This window comes from Cyprinus carpio, unplaced genomic scaffold (assembly GCF_018340385.1).
Source record: "Cyprinus carpio isolate SPL01 unplaced genomic scaffold, ASM1834038v1 S000006530, whole genome shotgun sequence".
NCBI classification, from domain to species: Eukaryota; Metazoa; Chordata; class Actinopteri; order Cypriniformes; family Cyprinidae; genus Cyprinus; species Cyprinus carpio.
The window spans coordinates 107876-128686 of record NW_024879195.1 but is presented as its reverse complement, the minus strand read 5'-3'; the positions used below and the strand labels follow the sequence as shown (position 1 = coordinate 128686).

The 20811-nt window shown below is 34.7% G+C and overlaps 1 pseudogene and 1 gene segment (V, D, J or C); both read right to left on the bottom strand.

Moving 5' to 3' along the window:
* Window positions 1-3071: 3071 nt before the first annotated feature.
* Window positions 3072-3898, bottom strand: LOC109088400 (annotated as a pseudogene).
* A 693-nt stretch (window positions 3899-4591) lies between these two features.
* On the bottom strand, window positions 4592-5256 carry LOC122143888. The segment is given in 2 exon segments: window positions 4592-5062; window positions 5156-5256. Coding segments are annotated over 2 exon segments (384 nt in total).
* Between the last annotated feature and the right edge of the window lie 15555 nt (window positions 5257-20811).

Below are 20811 nucleotides of genomic sequence, written 5' to 3'. Positions count from 1 at the left end.
TAATGGTTTTGTTCATCATTTGTTCATGATTAACAATTGTTTATTGAGATAATTATACAAAAAAACAATTTTGACATAAATAACTTCAATGAATTTATAAGTGATAATTAATGTATCAACTAATAACTTTTAAACCAAACTAATGATCAGTTTAATTTATTTCATGATTTGAAGTTTTTTTAAGATAAATTTACTAAAACACATTTTGTAAATCGTTAGCATACCACTCATTAATCATTTATGACATACAGTACGGCATGTTTTGTAAATGATTCATTCATCATTAACTAATAACTTATAAGTGACTTATAACTGAATTAATAAAACATTACTAAAATGTTAACTTATGACTTATTATCATCCATTTATGAATGTATAGTCATGTTTGTAAATGATTAGTTCATCATTAACTAATAATTTATAAATGAATTTTTTGTCATGTTTTTATTTTATTGTTTTATCTTTACATTCTTATTCATTTACCTATTTATTCATTTACTCAATGAATTTGTTTAAAGATTTATGTATAATCTTTTTCTATTCTTAACTGTTTTAATTCATTTTAAATCAATTTTAGATTAATTTAAATGTTTTTATTTTCCTTGTTTTATTGTTGTGACTATTTTTTTATGATTATTTTAATTCCTTTTATGTACCATTGTGTATGAAAGGTGCTATATATATTTACAAACTTGCCATGCCTTTATTCATTTTCCTATTTGGTAAATGAATAAACCATATTAAGTATATTTTTAATATAATTTATATTTAACTAATTTAATTTAACATTTTAATGAACTTTTAATTATTGCCACATTTTGTTTTCAACAATAAATGTAGCCTACAGACTCTGTTGTATATTGATTTAGGTCTTATTATGGCATTCAAGATCCAAACTAAGTCATGCATGTTAAAATTAGACCAAAGTTTTTGTGCATGTGGTTTTTGCACAGGCATTAAAAACTGCTATTCATCATAGTGCCTGTGTACCGAACACAATAATACACAGCCGTGTCCTCAGTTTGCAAATTTTTGTCCCTTAAGGTATACTGTGCTTGTAGATGTTTCTCTAGAGATGATGAACTTATTTTTTAATGAATCCTTGTAGTCTATTCCACCTCCAGCGTGGATCATGCCAATGAACTCAAGGATCTTCCCCTGAGTGAGTCTAATCCAGGAAGGTGCCTTAGAGGAATCACTGAGAGCATATCCAGATATTTTACAGGAAATGGTAAAAGATTCTCCAGGTTTTACCAAAAGGGAGCTTGGCTGGATGTGTTCCACGCTGCTGTACACATCTGCAAATAAAACACCAAATAAAAAAGAAAAAGAAAAAAAAGAAAAAAAAAGTTTTTTTTTTTTTGTGGTTTCTAATGATGTTAAATACTGCTAAAAGAAGAAAAAGAAAAAAAAAACTTAAAGATTTGTACTCACAAGGTGTGACAGACATCAATAGAAGCACAAACAGATAAAACATGATTTGATGAGTGGTTCTTCTCAGCTTCGTAACAACACAAGAGAATATACACAGCAAGTGTGGGTGATGGATATATAAATACTGGAGAATTTGCATGTGAGTATTAATAATGTGTGTGTGTGTGTACAGGGTAAATACTGAAGGATGGATCTCCGAGAAATACACATTATGTCATCATTTACTCATTTCAAACCTGAATGAGAGTTTTTTTTTTTTTTGCCTACAGAAAATGTGAATATTGTGGCTGGTCTTTTAAAGAAAATGAAAGTGGTCTTTTTCTGTCATACCCCAAAAGTATTAAATAAATTGCATTAAATGTAATATTAATGTCATTATGACTTGTGTACTTCTTCTTTTGTTTTCTAAGAAAGGACAACATACAGGTTTGGAAAGAGACAGTGGTTTGCTTTATGGTCATTTTGGGGTGAATTCTGTCTTTAATATGAAATGAACTGCTTCGAATGTGTCTTATAGATATTATTAGTGCTCATCTCATTAGAATTCAATCAGTAAGACAAAAGCTGATATGTTGCTCCTTTTAACCTGACTTTATAACTTAAAACACGTTTAAAGATAAGAAAGAGCAAAAAAATGCATTAGAGTAATTTGAAAATAAATGTGTAAATGAATAAACCACTTCAAAAACAAATCAACATAAAATACATTTTATTAAAAACATCCATTATCTCAATTTCTCCCCCTCCTGGGTTTTTGTAAGGGTGGCTGTATGAAAACAAACAAAGTGTATATGTTGCACAGTAATACACTGTGTCTTCAGTCTTTAACTGACTCATATGCAGATAGAGATTAGAGCTGTCTGTGGATGCCATGAATCTGCCCTGCACTGACTGAGCTGAGCCTTTCTCAGACTCTGTATAATAGTATAAGATCCATTCCAGTCCTTTTCCAGGTGCCTGACGGATCCAGTGCATCCTATAGCTACTAACAGTAAACCCACTGCAGGCACAGGTCAGTTTGTAGGAAGCACCTGGAGACACAACTACTGACTGTTCAGACTGTGTGAGCACAACCTGAGAGTAAACACCTAAACAAAGAGACAAAATAATGAAATAAATAATAATATAAAAAAAAAAAAAAAATATTTATTTATATATCTAAATAATCAAAATATGTATTAGTATTGGGGTGTTGCATTGTAAATCTTTAAAAAATAAATAACTAACACTTACTGTACAGCTACCAACAGCACAAAGAGCTTTAGGGAAAACATTGTCACTCCTCTCTAGCAGTCAGTAATAAAGTAATATAAAAAAATGATTTCTAAATCATACTTACCGCTCATAAATACTATTATGCTTATTAAACGTAATTCTGAGGACCATTTTTGCAGCAGATTTTGTTCAAAAATCTCACTGACAAATTACTGAGAAGTTAAATATGGAGAGTTTATAAGACAGAAGGTACAATTAATTTGCATTGTCCATCCCCCAGCTGATTTTACATTAGTACAAAGAAAGTCAGTCCAAAAATAAAAATAAAACCCCAAGCATGGCCTTATCACGCTTATCTTATATTTAGTACAAAGAATTATTATTATATTATTACTGTCACGTTATTTTATGCATTTGTGATAATTTGTATATTTATTTATTTTAATGGCCATGTTAACAGTAAAACAGAAAATTGCTTGTGTCTCACATGTTAATAATGTGGTTAGTAATAAACTGCCAATTCTTTATAATTTTAGCATAATTATGAATAAGTTCTGAATGAGTAAGTTGCTTTGAATAAAAGCGTCTGCTAAATGCATAAATGTAAATGTAGAATTGCTATCGTGACCTGATGCATGAATAGTTTTTGTTCAGTCCTGCAGTCTTTTGTGTAACAGTGACTCTCGTGCACAGTAATAAACAGCTGTGTCTTCAGTCTTCAGGCTTTTCACCTCTAAATACAGCATGTTTTTGCTGGTGTCTTTGGTGATGGAGAACTGTCCCTGTAGAGACTGAGCATAATATGCACTTGAGCCGTGTCTATATATCCAATCCACTCCAGTGCTTTCCCTGGTTTCTGATGGATCCAGTGCATCCAGTAGCTGCTCACTGAGAATCCAGACACAGTGCAGGACAGAGTCACTGATTCTCCAGGCTTTTTTTCACCACAGAATCTGAGGAGGTCAAAGACTGACCACTAACAGCTGAAAAACATGAAACAAATCATGTTAGATGATTTAGAAGAATGTAGATCATATTACTAATGTGTTGAAAATAAGAGTTTCTTACATGAAATGATCAACAGTGGAACTAAATGCAGTAACACTTCCATCATCACCCCGAAACTGTGAACTATTGAGTAAAATATTTAGCTTCACTGCAGCTCGACACAAACACTGACTGAGACTTTTAAAGTCTTTTAAAAGTTTAAGTAACATTGACCCTCCCTACTAAATCATAACATTTGCATATATTCTGAAAAACAAGTTAACTCTGGCAACACTGGAACTGAGATGTTTTTTTTTTTTTTTTTTTAATTCTGACTGATGTAACACACAATTCACATTTATTTTGTTTTTAGGGCAGTGCATAGGATTTCTGACATGTTATCGTACAATATGCTTACAGTATAACATGTCAAATTGCATTAACTCATCAAATCAACTTAAACAACTATACAGATAACTTAGACTAAAACAACCTGCTCTCTTTTACTTCACAGCAATGTTTCACATTTTTACCCAGTTATTACTAATTCTGTCACACTAGTGAAGAAGTATGGGTGTTTTTGTGTTTTTTGTGTGTGTGGTGTATGTTTTATGTTTTTTTATTGTTGTTTTTTTTGGTTGTTGTTAGTGTTGTTATTTTTTTTGTGGTTTTGGAGGACTGGTGCTTGGATTTGACATTTTAAGGCCTAGGTAAAGGTCCTTTAGGAGGTTGGAGTGGGACAGAGAGGACGGGAGTTTAAATTCACTTTTAAGCTTCCCTTCAGTCATCAAAGCAAAAAGTACATTTGTATATCTACATAATTTTAACATACATATCAACATTTTGATTTTTCCATACAGTGAAAGTATAATTTTATTTAGGATAAGATTTTAGAAATGGGAGAATAGAATAATTAAGAAATAAAGAAAGCTATTCAAATTTGAAAGCAGAAGGCTAAAATGTACACATTTTTATTTAAATCAAGATTACATTTGCAGTGTTATAATGTTCATGTGGATTAAGGTATCAAGCTAATTGAAATAATCTCACTTCAGTTACTGTCAGTTCTTGTAGAGCTGCTTCATCAGATGGAGTCAGTGTGTCTGTCGAGCACAGTAATAAACAGCAGTGTCCTCTTCTCTCAGACTCTTGGCTTCAAGATACTGTGTACTTTGAGACACGTCCTCACTCAGCGTGAAGTGATTTTTCATGGAGTCTGCGTAAATGAGATAATCAGAGCTGGAACTACTGCCAGAGTTAACTCTTCCAATCCACTCCAGAGCTTTCCCTGGTTTCTGTCGTATCCAGTGCATGTAGTAGTCTGTCATTGTAAAACCAGATATTTTACAGGAGATCTTCACTGTTTCTCCAGGTCTCTTTATCTCAGCAGGTGACTGATCCAACCGGATTTCATCACCACTGATACCTGTGGAATAAAAATAAATAAATTACATTGATGTAGTGCATCCATAGTGTATTGAATGCTCTTGACTAGAAAAAAGGAAAATGTCAGTCTTACCTTGAGTTAAAATCACTACAATAATGAACAGACAAATGCTTTTCGACATCATTGTTTAAAAACTTGACTGCTATGCAACTACAGATTTGTATTCTAAATTATAATTTTATGTTTGCCAATTGTTGAGCTGAATTGTGTTTATATACAGGTGAAGTGGAGAGCGAGTTTGCATATGCCACATTTTTGGGCTGTATATAAAGTTCTGAAGTAAGATGTGGGTGGAAATGTGAGGAGGTGTTACTGAAATGGTGCTCTTGAAGAATTATACATGAACTCCAATTTAACCACATTTACTTTAAGTGAATTTGATCTTAATTTCTTGGCTCTGTTTTTTATGACTTTTTTGTGTGTGTGTGTGATAATTTTTGTCTCTACAATTTAATTATTTTACATATAATATATGTCTCACCAATTTATATTTTCAGACAAAAAGTCAGGTTTTCACTGTAAGTTTGGGACTCCTTGTGGAAGCAGTGAATAATTGCTGTAATGTACTATTCAACATTTATTAATGTAATATCATCATTACATTCTTCAAGTAAATGTTAACATTTTTTTTTTTTTAATTCACAAGTGATTGTGTTGCTTTTCAGGTTCTCAAATTATAAATGTGGAATGTCAGCTTGTGTGTATGGAAACAATTTATTTATTCATTTATTTTAATTCTACATATGGACTGTTGTAAAAACCAGGTGTTGTGTGTTTTCAGTCCGTGAGACGCCATTAGCATCTGTCCACGTGAACAACATGGTCTGAGAAAATAAATAAATAAATAAACAATTACTTAGTAGTCCTTTGTAAAACTGTAAGGCAGGATAGACCAGAGATTCAGTATTTGTCTAAGGGACTCAGGTTCAAACTACATGCTGTACTGTCAAATAGAAAAATTCAGCTTAATAATAATCACCTTGCTGTTGTATGGAACATTCTTAACTAAAGTAAATATGAGAGCTTCACTGAAGACAACAAAAAATTAGTCCATACTGTATGCCTTGTGCCTCCATGCAAATCCTCCTGAAGACATTTGATAGCTTTATATATAGAAAAAAAAATATTTTAATGTTTTATTAATTTATTCACCGAGGTTTTATATTGTGAGCTCACTGAGCTGTTTATATGGTTGTTTTCAGATTTTGTGCAGTGTTGTAGCTGTATTCATCACTGTGTCTCTCTTGGGCAATAATATACAGCAGTGTCTTCATTCTTCATATTATTCATCTGCAGATACATCTGTTTCTTGCTGTTGTCTCTGGAGATGGGTGAAGCGTTCCTGAACAGACTGAGAGTAATATGTAGTACCACTAGATGAGATGTATGCCAGCCACTCCAGACCTCCTCCTGCAGTCTGTCTGATCCAAGCTAAGTGCGGATCACTACTAAATCCAGAGAATGTACAGGTGAGTCTGTGAGATCCCTCCAGGTTTAATGACAAATGACTCAGACTCAGTCAGTGTTTGACACCAACAGACTGAAAACAAACAGTTCAACATTAACATTTACAACAGTACACATGAATAAGAGTCTGATTATCAACAGTTTTTCAGGAGTCTCTTACATTCTGTGAGAGCAAACATGAAGATAAAACCCAGTTTAGACACAATATCCATTGTCATGTTATGAAAAGAGGAAGCTGATGCATCAAGTCACAAACAACGGAGTGGAGGCTTTTTAAAGAGGACGGGGAGAAGTAGGTTTGCATAGGGTGCCCTCTTAAGGTTACATTTACATCTTCTGTGACCTTATTACCTTCATAACCATGTTTGCCTTTAAATGTATTGTATGTTTATATGTAGTAGCTCAGAGACATAGTAGTGTCTCATATTTGCTGTAATGATGTGCTCGACAAAGAAGATAATTAAACTAACAGTCTTTAATAACACTCTTTAAAAGACACAGGAAAACATAAAAGATAATATAAACACAACCATGTAGAACAAATATGCTTCTTTACTACTATCATCATTGATTCTGCACTGATTAAACTGAAAAACCTGTTTGAAAGATCATCATTCAAAGATACTGATGCACTGAACAATTACTGACTGTAAAGGTTCACACATTGGAATGTTATAGAGCTCAAATTAATTGTAATTTGTGAATGTTTTATTAATAAGAATTAACTAAAAGTGAAGTGTGCTGAATCATTGTTCTTGGACCCTCAGAGATCACATAACTAGTTTTTGTTCAGTCCTGCAGTCTTTTGCCTTACTTCTTACTTCTTTTCACCTCTAAATACAGCATGTTTTTGCTGGTGTCTGTGGTGATGGAGAACTGTCCCTGTAGAGACTGAGCATAATATACAGTTTTTTGAATCACCGTCTATAAATCCAATCCACTCCAGTGCTTTCCCTGGTTTCTGACGGATTGGTCTTTTGTGATGGAGAACTGGCCCTCTAGAGACTGAGTAAAAACAGTGAGTCACTGATTCTCCAGGCTTTTTCACCACAGAACTCTGAGGAGGTCAAAGACTCACCACTAACAGCTGAAAAACATAGAACAAATAATGTTAGATGATTTAGAACAAATGAAATTACAAAAAATACTATTAGATGATTTAGAACAGTGAAATTACAACAGTCATCTGGAGTCCAAACCGCTGTATCTCCATTACCACAGTAAAACAGTGATGGGTTACACACACTGACTGAAAGTTCAGCTTATAACAAATTCTTTCAGGGGTCTGGGAGACACTGACCCTTCCCATAAAATCATTTGCATTTTTGAGTGTTATTATACAGTAGACAAAGGAAACCTCCACTTATATACACAATATTTTAATATTATGTAATCTATGTTTACTTTTGTTCAGGTACACACAGAGAGGGGTGCTTTTAATATTCAAGCCCCTGCCCTTTTTTCCAAAATTAACCATCCCTCTATCACCAATTATCAACAATAATATTGTGGTCAATAAAACAAAATGCATTTGAATTATAATTATTATGACAACACGTACAAAGCAATAACAAATGGCTCAAAACTCAGAAAATGACTTTTATTTTTATTTTTGCTGAAATAGAAGTTGCCGCATTGTTTGTATTGCTTATTGATACAGCATTTACCGTTTGATGACACTATCATTGTTGATTAAATGAAGCCTAAGTGCCACCATCAGGCCTATTATGTGACATGAGCAGTTCAATACATTAATAAAGGACATTATTTTTTATGCATATTCTATTTTACTATAACAATTGATGGCCCTTTTTTAAATCTGTGCCCCTTTTTCCGAGGAACTCTCTTCATGTCCCTGTGTTTGTTCTGTAATGTCTTTCAAAGTGTGTTATTTAATATTGACCCAACGTGGCCAAGTGGGGCCTGAGGTTGGTTGAAAGACTAATTATTGATGGACATTCACCAGCATTGTTCAGTCAGTCATTTTCAATCAGTTTTCTAGCTCAGCAGGGAAGTGTTTGTTTGGTTGTTTTTATTTTGAATTACTATTACTACTACTATTATTATTAGTTTATTTTGCATTTTTCTCGTTCCCTGATGAATGCCATTGACTGGTATCAAGTCCCAAATAGCCCACCACAACTACAAACAGGCATTCTATTTGACAATATTACAGCATTCCTGTCACATATTTTGGCAATTAACATAACTACGACCATGGTGACCAAAAACAATAGAAACCATCACAGAAATATGAAGATTTCTAACACAAATTACCACTACAAACCACCAACTTTTAACAATTAAAACCAGTTAAATAATGGTATCATGGTATTGTGTTTTTGGGACATATGTAAATTAGGATTTAGTGGTGTTTGAAAAAAAAGCCCAACAACAGAAAGCGAGCAATTAACAGTAGAGACCAACAGGCACGATTACAGTTTCCATTAAAACCAGTACAAATTTCATTATGTGATGTATATTTCAATGTGATTTTTGTCTATATTTATATTTTTTTTCTTTTCATGTAGGAGATTGAAATAAATGTATTCAGGAGGCACTACATGCTCTCTATAGAGGGAGGGGCAAACAAAAATGATAGTGACAAGCATTATTTGGGCAAGCCATTTTGATCTCCGATAGCTGACAAGGGCCGTGCTATTACATAATTCTATTCACTTTTTTTGACACACCTTTTTTACATCAAGTTTACTTTTTCATTGAAGGAAATTACTTAAAGTAGGCTATATTAATGTAATTTGTTTTAAAAGATTTTATTTAAACTATAAAACTTGTGCAGTTAAGCTAATTCAGAAGGAAAACTTTGTTGTCAGTTGACAGCAATATCACACCCAAATAAATAAACAGTTCTCAAGTTTAAATTTGCAAACAAACAAATGTAAAGAGGGTCCATATTTCATTTTTTAGTAGCCTACAAGACATTCTCAGAACAACATAAGAGGACAGTTAAAAAGGGCTTATTAAAAACAAACAAATACATAAATAAATAAATAGCTATTCCAAATGGTACCATAAAAATAACTGGGTAACTGCAGGATTTTTAAAATACAATTTAGGAGCTTTAAAAGACCGTTTTTAGACCAGCACTTCACATTACAGCCTTTAAACATTGTTTTAAGGGTCAAAAGTATAAATTAGTATATATTATTTTTAACAATTATTATTAATTATTATATTAAATTACCTAAATATATCTGTGTCTTAATGATTAGATTTTATAAGGCATTAAGCTTTTTGTCATTCCACTTTCACATTTAAAATTCTGTAGCAAAAATTGCAGACAGGCTTATTGAAAAAAGCAGATTCGTTCGTTACTAGATTCGAAATATAGCAGTTTCCCTGGTAACCGCACTACACAACGCAGCGCGCCCTGACTTTGAAACATGCAGTGCTCAAGTCTATTCAGTGAAATCATTGCCTTGTTGAAGTTTAATCTACAGACTAATCTATAGTGGAATTCTTGTCTTTCTGTCCCCAAATTTAAGACCTCTTATATTTAAGACATTCTGTGTCATTTTAGATTTTACATGGCCTAAATTTTAAACGAAAAAAACGATTAACTCGTTTAACTCGACTTTTTAAGGACCTGTTGAAACCCTTAAGAACATAGTCAGTGCAAACATTTCTGTCATGCATTTGGCAAAAAGCTTTTGTTGACAATGCATTTTAACATTTACAAATTTGAGGGCAAGTGCAACTCTGGTGTCGCCGTTGTTTGTGCGTAGTGATGTGATGACGATTTAAATAACAGATTTTCAACCATATAAGTATCCATTGAACTTTGTAAAAAAAGCTAATCTGTTTACCATCTTTACTGGAAAATGCTGTTTTATGGTCAGAGTGCACATCCTACTACACTGAAATGAATACGGGGAGCGGCTGGAAACTAGCAACCTCTCCTGGTTGGAGATAGTATTAACCACTTATAAACTGAAAGCAATCTTTACGTGACTTACATTTCAAATATTTTTAAATTTATCATCTCAGTCTAAAATTATCCAGCGGGCCGTACTAAAGACATTGCGGGCCATTTACAGCAGTTTTGGTTTCTTATAAGCAAAAATAGATTGCATTAGCGCCCCCTTTTGTCGGCTGTCAACGTCACTTTATCTAACACTTTTTCTTTGATGATGAACCACCAGGCCGACGGCCTTCGGATGGACGGCCATTCAGGACTTCTCCATAACGTCCAGATGGCCAGTCTGCCCCTGGTCTCAGTTGAAAACTCATCTTTTTACATTAGCTTTTTTAGATTAGAGATTTTGGTGGGTACAACCCCAATGTGTAATGACCTGATAAAGGGTATTTTGTCATCTGTGGTGGTTCATATAAGTGGTTTATTCTTACTACTTATGGTAGATTTTATTGTTTTGAATCTTTGCATATGCTTTCTGTTACATTTTGAAGCACTTTGGGCAACAGAATTGCGTTAAAAAATGTGCTATACAAATAAAATAAAGTTAAAGTTGAAAGTAGTCTATCCCACCTCCAGCGTGGATCATGGCCAATGAACTCAAGGATCTTCCCTTGAGTGGAGTCTAATCCAGGAAGGTGCTTTAGAGGTATCACTGAGAGCATATCCAAGATATTTTACAGGAAATGGTTTGTAAAAGATTTCTCCAGGTTTTATCAGAAGGGAGCTTGGCTAGTTGTGTTCCACGCTGCTGTACACATCTGCAAGTAAAACACCAAAAAAAAAAAAAAAAGTTAATTTTGAAATGATATTTTTTTTAGTTACTATGTTAAATACTGCTAAAAAAATAAAATAAATAAAATAAAAAATAAAAAAAACTTGTGTGACTGACATCAATAGAAGCACAAACAGATAAAACATGATTTTATGAATGGTTCTTCTCAGCTTCGTAACAATTTTTAGAGAATTATACACAGCAAGTGTGGGGATGGATATATAAGTACTGGAGAATTTGCACTGAATATTAATAATGTGTGTGTGTGTGTACAGGGTAAATACTGAAGGATGGATCTCCAAGAAAACACATTATGTCATCATTTACTCATTTCAAACCTGAATGAGATTTTTTTTTTTTTTTTTTTTTTTTATGTGGTAGCCTACAGAAAATGTGAATATTGTGGCTGGTCTTTTAAAGAAAATGAAAGTGGTCTGTTTCTGTCATAATCCAAAAGTATGGAATAAATTGCATCAAATGTTAATATAATGGCATTATGACTTGTGCACTTCTCCTTTTGCTTTCTAAGCAAGGACAACATACAGGTTTGGGGAATAGAGACAGTGGGTTTGCTTTCTGGTCATTTTGGGGTGAATTCTATCTTTAATATGAAATGAACTGCTTTGAATGTGTCTATAGATATTATTTAGTGTTCATCTCATTTCGTAATTCAATCAGTAAGACAACTGCTGATATGTTGCTCATTGAAACCGGCTTTAAAACTTTTAACAAATTTAAAGATAAGGAAAGAGCAAACCTGCATCAGAGTTATTGAAAATAAAATGTGGTAAATGAATATAAACACTTCACAAAACAAGATCATAAGTAAAATCAAATTATTAAAAACACCCAACACCACCCCCCCATCATAATATCTGCGTCCCCCCCCCCCCCCCGATTTTTTGTAAGGGTGGCTGTATGAAAGCAAGCAAAGTGAATCTGTTGCCCACAGTAATACACTGCAATTGTGGTCTGAAGTCCACTTTAACTGACTCATGTGCAGATAGAGATTAGAGCTGTCTGTGGATGCCATGAATCTGCCCTGCACTGACTGAGCTGGAGCCTTTGTCAGAGTCTGTATTATTAGTTGTAAGATCCATTCCAGTCCTTTCCCAGGTCCTGACGGATCCAGTGTATGCGACGTGACTACTAACAGTAAACCCACTGCAGGCACAGGTCAGTTTGTAGGGAAGCACCTGGAGACACAACTACTGACCTGTTCAGACTGTGTGAGCACCACCCTGACAATAAACACCTAAACAAAGAGACAAAAAATCCTGTACCACATCTAAAGTATCCACAATACATAACACCCTAAAACTACCTAAACTCTTTAAAAATGAATCAAAAAACACTCACTGTGTACAGCTGCCAACAGCACATTGTGAACAAGCTTTATGGAGAACATGTCTTCTCCTCTTCAGATAAAATCATTCATTTACTAGTTTTAAATAGAAAATATGGCAGTGAGTTTGCACTGATGATATACTTGCAATTGGGACACATAGAGTGGGGTGTGTTCAAAACCCTATGTTATTTTTTTTTTCTTTTTTCTTTTTTTTTATGGAAGGGTGTCCTCTTCTGGCATCTAAATTATTCTTACAATGGGGCCTTGTTGAGCATCAAGGCTTATTTCATGCCATTTAGTGGATGAAGTTGATAAAAAAGTATTTACAAAGGATTAAAACATCAACTGACTCATTCGGTTGAGGTTCTATATTCATTTATTTATTTGCTTGATTTTGCAATACTGTGGTTATTGTGTGAAAATGTGTCATATGAAAAAGAAATGTTTATTGAAAAAAAAATGTCGTTTGGTTAGCTTTTGTGTTCAGGTCCCTGTGGCAGTTTGTGGCAATAGTGCATTTGCGAGCACAGTAATACACAGCTGTGTCCTCGTGGTTGAAGTTTCTTCTGTTAAAACTAACTGTCGTTGCTGGAAGATGTCAGAAGAGAAACTGATCTTATTTTTCAGAGAATCTGTGTGACACCATTGCTACTGCGAAGTATAGTAACAGGCCAATCACGACCATGGGTTTTCCACTTGAATGTTCTGATCCAGTTTGTGTAGCCTCCACCTGAGGCTGAGATATCCAGTGATCGTATACAGGAGATGGTAAAGGTTTTCTCCTGGTTTTACAAACCAGAACAGGAGGCTGATTCAAGCTCAATACAGAAAAGACCTGCAAAACAATGATTTAAAACATTTCAGTAATAGAAATTGAGCTCCACATCTGAAACTAATGTTCATTGGTGATACTCACAGTGTTGCAGCTGCCAAAAATAGCAGTACGGATATGCAGTACATGATGCTGGTGTATTTCACTCTGCTCTGTAAATCACAAAGAGCCTTTATGATGGTCTGTGTGTTCTGTTTACAAGGAGAGAATGGGTGGAGATTGCATGGATGTAAAAATCTCATCTGACGATAGTTTTGAAGGAGTAGCACGAAGTCAGACCAGATATGTTTGTATTTATGTTTTGTACATTTATTGGATAAGTAAGATGAATTTTGGATGAAACAGGAAACAATTTAAAAGACTTTATGATTTAACAGAAAGGGGGTCTTTTTAAGAGTTGTTACCGACGGACAGCTGAGCTGAGATCATTGCATATTTTACGCCAAAACATGTATTATGTGTGTATAGTGAGATGAGGGATTGAATAAACTGGAAAACATACAGCTGGTACCTCAAGGGCGCTATTCGATCAGATCTTAACTACCAAAATAACTTTATTAGGTGAAATTATGTCGTCCATTATTACAGTGTGCCTCATCCAGGAAGGTCACCTCAGAGCCATCTGACAAAACCTGTTGGTAGAAAAAGGTAAAGGGATTCTCCAAAGCTGCACCTGGGTGTTTAACATTGATCTACATGTGTAAATTAGAAGCACAGTCGTTCAAATTGGACAGTTTGTGGGTATAATGGTATATCATATTTCAGTAGCAAAATATTTATTAATGCTCAAAAACACATGAGAAAAGGAATGCTGTGTCTAAAATAAATAAATACATGTTCATATGTATTGAGTGCAGAGGTTTTTTTACAGGTTCTGTGGCAGTTTGTGGCACAGTGTATCGTGAGCACAGTAATACACAGCTGTGTCTTCAGAGTTGAAATCCCTTTCTGTTAAAATAACTGTGTTGCTGGAGGATTCAGAAGGAGAAACTGATCTTATTTTTTAGAGAATCTGTTGGACACCATTGCTACTGGAAAACTATAGAAATATTCAATCCATTTCCATGGTTTTCCACATTGAAATGTCTGATCCAGTTCGTGTAGCCTACCATCTGAGGCTGAATATCCAGTGATCTACCGAAGATGGTAAAGGGTTCTCCGGGTTTTATACTACCTTTACAGGAGGCTGATCCAGTTTAAAATGCAGAAATTGATCCACACAATTAATTTTCTAGAAATGTTTTGTTGTTCGGCTGAAAATACTCTCAGTGTGCAAGTTGCCAAATCAGTTAGTAGTGAAAATGCAGTACTATCCTGCTGGGTGGATTTTCACTCTGCTATTGCGACTCTGTAAAACAAAAAGCTGTTTATCGTGGTCTGTGATCTTCTGTTTACATGAGAGAGGGCGGAGATTTGCGTTGATGTTAAACATCTTCCTTCCGCCGTCCTTCTGAGTAATATAACAATAAAACGCGAAATTAGTTGCTCACTGTTGATTCGTCTTGCTTGCATTGATATAAAAAAAGTCTTGAAGTTTGATTCACATTTCATGTAAATATCTTCTTATACGTTAATCCAAAGACAAAACTATATTATTTAAAAAATGTTTATTGGATTTCAACAGGTACAAAATTTGTATGGTATATAAACATTAAAAATGAACTCTTAAGGGGAGAGGTTTTGTCATTGCCAATGCATGTCATGTATGAAAAATGTTATGTTTAAAGAACTCATGAGAAATAAGGTAATGGACAAGACAGTAAAGCAATGTGACCATATATTTTAGTAGTTTTATAAACTGTTATTGTTGCATGGATTTGGTCAGGGGTTTGTATAACACACTTTAAGACGTGGAACAAGATGTGAAACTCAATGCTTTTACCATTTAATCTTTATTTTTATTTGATATCAAGAATAATTCATAATAATGGACAACATAAGCCTATGATGAAAATGAGGACATGTCAATTTTAATCTTATGACTTTTTATATTCAAACACACTGATTCAACTCTAGATTCTGGGTCTCATTAGTAGAGATTCAAAGACCTTAAATGTGTGTCAGATAAGAGAGAAACTCAAAAACATGCAATGTTTTGGGGTCTTGGAGTATTCTTCAGGGACAGGATTGGTAACCAACTGCTTAGTTCAAAATGTACAGACATCAGGTCAGTTTCTCAGATGCTCAGCGTTATAATTCTGCCAAGAGAAAGACTCAAAAGGCATTGGTTAACGTTTACATGGTATTTATTCTATAAAGGATTAACAGCTGGTAGAGAGCTACAATGATTCATGTTGTAAATGGAAAAAGTTCTTGTGGCAGAGGCCCTGAGCTTAGTCCGAATCCTGAGGATGCAGATTTTGGCTGGTCCTGGCCGAAGATGAAGCAGGGACAGAGCCTACCCTCTGACGGACAGGACAGGGACTGACGCTGGTGGTGGTGGGGAAGATGGAGGGGCACATCAGCGTCATCGGTCTGAAGCGTAAAAGAAAAGGGCTAAGTATCTTATACACTCAGTGTCAAGCAGTGACTTTCTCTGTTTTAAGTTAATATTATCAATGTATGACATTCATTAGCGATTCTTCAGCGCTAGATCTTGACTTTAGAATCTGTCATTTCTAATTGTGTATGATGCGTTTGTTAATATTGGTTAATATTAGCTGTAGTAGGTTTATGGTTGTTGGAAGACTGGTGCTGGCAATGTTCATACATTACACCCGTATTGTAAAAGGGGTTACAGTCAATCTTCCACTAAATTTTTATTAAGGAATGATTAATGGAATAGAGAGTTCTTTTGTATGTTCTCAGATTTTGATACAGAACTGTAACTGTATTCATCAACTAGTTGTGTTCTCTTTGGCACAATAAATCATATACAGCAGTCGTCATTCTTTATATTATTAATACCATACAAATACATCTGTTTCTTCAGATTAAACTGTTGTCTTCCGGGTGGGGAGATGAAGGACGTACCAACACCTGAACAGAACGACTGAGAGTCAGTATAGATAGTACCACCAGATGAGATTTATGTATGCCGAAACAAAAGCCCACATCCAGACCTCCTCCTGCGTCTGTCTGATCGGTCAAGCTAAGTAGGCGGGTCTACTACTAAATCCAGAGTGGCGAGGCGAGATGTGGACGAGATGGGGGTGTTAACAAGAAGGATGTACAGGTGAGTCTGTGAGATCGTTGCCATGTTTAATGACCCACCACTGACCACTGTTTTGGTGTTTGAACTGTGATGAGATGCGTTCAGTTTTTCTACATATTTTAATGTTGATATTGAAGAATGAGAGAGGGGCAGATTTTTTATGGATTACCATCTGACACTGTTTTTTAATAACGTGCGGCATAAACAGTGTATAGTTTCTCCAAAGCACATAAAATTTATGTACTAGCACAGAGAAGCCTTTTGTTGTTTACTGTTTTTTTTCCTTCTGTTCCGGCACAATAAATAAAGGCAGTTGTCAGATGATTGTCATTTGGTGCAGATACACCTGCATTTAATGTTTTTTTGGGAGATGGGGAATCATCCTTCACAACAGTTTAGAGTAATATTTGTGTGCTGCCACTTGGAGCCGTAATATGTGAGCTCACTCGAGTGCTTTCCCTTCCGCGTGTCTTATCCATGAAATAACTGCATCTCCACCATCAATCCCAGAGAAGGTACAGGTCAGTTTAGATTGTTCCCTGTTTAATGACGACTGACGTCAGACTCAGTCAGTGTTTTGACCTTTGCACTGCTGTTAAAATAAAAGTCAGACCGTTTTCTACAGGAGTCAGTAATAAAGTATCTTGTATGTAAAGAATAGTTGTCAGTATTGTCACTTTTATTTAAAAAAAAGGATATTTTATTACTGTCACTTTATTTTATGTATTTATATATTTATTTTATTTATATGTATGGCCATGTTAACAGTAAAACAGAAAATTGCTTGTGTTTCACATGTTAATAATGTGGTTAGTAATCAACTGGTAATTCTTTAAAATTTTATCATAATTATCAATTAGTTCTGAACGAGTAAGTTGTTTTGAATAAAAGCGTCTGCTAAATGCATAAATGTAAATGTAGAATTGCTATCGTGACCTGATGCATGAATAGTTTTTGTTCAGTCCTGCAGTCTTTTGTGTAACAGTGACTCTCGTACACAGTAATAAAACAGCTGTGTCTTCAGTCTTCAGGCGTTTTCACCATCTAAATACAGCATGTTGGAATTTGCTGGTGTCTGTGGTGGATGGGGGAGAACTGTCCCCTGTAGAGACTGAGCATATATACAGTTGAGCCAGATATCTGCCCAATCCACTGCCAGTGCTTTATCCCCTGGTTTCTGACGGATCCAGTGCATCCAGTAGCTGCTCATTGAGATCCAGACACATTGCAGACAGAGTCACTGATTCTCCAGGCTTTTTTCACCACAGAGTCTGAGGAGGTCAAAGACTGACCACTAACAGCTGAAAAACATGGAACAAATCATGTTAGATGATTTAGAAGAGTGAGATGTCCTCAACAATTCAGAAAAAAATTCAGAGTTTCTCACATGAAATGATCAACAGTGGAACTAAATGCAGTAACACTTTCATCATCACCCCCCAAACTTGGTGAAGAGTAAAATATTTATCTTCACTGCAGCTCGACACAAACACTGACTGAGACTTTTGTTTTATAGCACAAGTCTTTTAAAAGTTTAAGTAACATTGACCCTCCCTACTACATCATAACATTTGCATGTATATATATATATATATATATATGGCAGTGCAGATGTTTTTCCAACATGTTATTGTACATCTTATGTTTACAGTAACACGTTTCAAATTGCATTAACTCATCAAATCAACTTAAAAATCATAAAACAAGGTTTTTTTTTTATTTATTTATTTTTTTTTTTTACTTCACAGCAATGTTTCACATTTTTTACCCAGTTATTACTAATCCTGGCATACTAATGAAGAAATCAGGCTGTTACTGTCCTTTGGTGTGGGTGCAGTAAATGTTAGATGTTTTTATACTGGTGTTTTTGGTAGTTGTTAGTACAAGGTGGGAGTCTGTTTACAGTGGTTTTGGAGGGGACTGGTGCTTGGATTTGACATTCTAAGGCCTAGGTAAAGGTCCTTTAGGAGGTTGGAGTGGGACAGAGAGGACGGGAGTTTAATTTCACTTTTAAGCTTCCTTCAGTCATCAAAGCAAAAGTACATTTGGTATATCCTTAATAATGTGAAACATACATATCAACAATTTTTGATTGTTCCATAAATGACAAGTATAATGTTATTTAGGTTAAAATCACATTTGCTATTCCAGAAACAATTTATAAGATTTTAGAAATGGGAGAATAGAATAATTAAGAAATAAAGAAAGCTATTCAAATTTGAAAGCAGAAGGCTAAAATGTACACATATTTTATTGTACAATCAAGACTTACATTTGAACAACGTGTATCTATAAATGACTTACATAGGATGAGTATCCAAGCTAATTGAACTTCATCTCCTTCAGTTACTAGTCAGTTCTTTTAGAGCTGCTTTCAGGTCAGATGGAGTCAGGTGTGTCTCATCGAGCACAGATAATAAACAGCAGTGTCTTTGAAAACTATAACCCCCCATCCTCAGACGGCCTTGCAGACCGCGGAGCTTCAAGATACTGTGTACTTTGAGACACGTCCTCACTGCAGGCGTGAGTGATGTGGGCAGTTGTATCTGCATAATCAAGCACTACCAGAGCCAGAGTTAACTCTCCCAAGCCACTCCAAGCTTTGCCCTGTTGCTTTCGGAATCCAGTGCATGTAGTAGCTTGTCATTGGTAAAACCAGATATTTTACAGGAGATCTTCAACTTTATCTTCCAGGGGTCGCTTTATCGCAGCAGGGGATGCGATCCAACCGGATTTCATCACCACTGATACCTGTGGAATACAAATATATAATAATTACATTGATGTAGTGCAATCCATAGTGTATTGAAATGCTCTTGACCTAAAAAAGAACAATCAAACTTACCTTGAGTTAAAATCACTAGCCATAATGACAGACAATGCGTTTCGACAATACATTGTTTAAAAAACTTGACCTGCTATGCAACTACAGATTTTGTATTCTAAATTAATAATTGTTAAATTCGTTGTTTGTCCACGTTGTTGAGCTGAATTGTGTTTATATAACGGTGAAAGGAGAGAGCGAGTTTTATGCATATGCCACATTTTGGGCTGTATATAAAGTTCTGAAGTAAGATGTGGGTGGAAATGTTAGGAGTGTTACTGGAAATGGTGCTCTGAAGAATTACACATGAACCGCCAATTTAACCACATTGTACTTCAAGTCAAGTTGATCTTAATATCTTGGCTCTGTTTGTGGATGACATTGTTTTGTGATATATTGATTTTGTCTCTAACAGATTTCTTCTTTTATATATTTTCAACAATATTACATTTTTCAGACAAAAAGTTCAGGTTTTTTCACTGTAAAGTTGTTGGGAGTCCCTGCTTGTGGAAGCAGTGAATAATTTGGCTGTAATGTACTTTTCAGCATTTATTAATGTATTATCATCATTACATTCTTCAAGTAAATGTTAACATTTCTGTTTTTTTTGTTTGTTTTTTTTAAATTCACAAGTGATTGTGTTGCTTTTCAGGTTCTCTAATTATAAATGTGGAATGTCAGCTTGTGTGTATGGAAACAATGTCTGATTTATTTATTTAATTTATTGTTATTCTTCATACGAACTGTGTGTACAAAACCAGGGTGGTGTGTGTTTTCATCCTGTGAGACGGCCATTTAGCATCTGTCCCGTGGACCACATGCTCTGAGATTCCCATTTGTTTCTGTGACTATATTAATATTTTTAACTACAAGTCAGTTAGAAATAGATTGCTCGTTAGAAAAGAACATGACCAAGGGGGGAAAAAAAAACAGTTTACTTAGTAGGTCCCGTAAGGCATGATAGACCAGAGACTCAGTATTTGTGTAAGGGACTCGGGTTCCAAACCTCGACCCTACATGTCTGTATTGTCAAATACGAAAAATTCAGCTAAGCTTAATATAATCACCGTTGCTGTTTTTGGTATGGCACATTCCTTAACAAAAGTAAATAACTTGAGAGCTTCACTAAAGACATCAAAAAATTTAGTCCAGCTAGATGAAAATGAACTGTGGTGCCTCACATGCAAATTCTCCTGAAGACATTTGATAGCGTTGTATAAGCAAAAGGTCTAATTATTTAATGTTTAATTAAATTTATTCACTGGAGGTGTTTTTCTATTGTGATCTCACTGACTCTGTTTATATGGTTTGTTTTCAGATTTTTGTGCAGTGTTGTAACTGTATCACAGTCACTGTGTCGTCTTGCACAAGAATATACAGCAGTGTCTTCATTC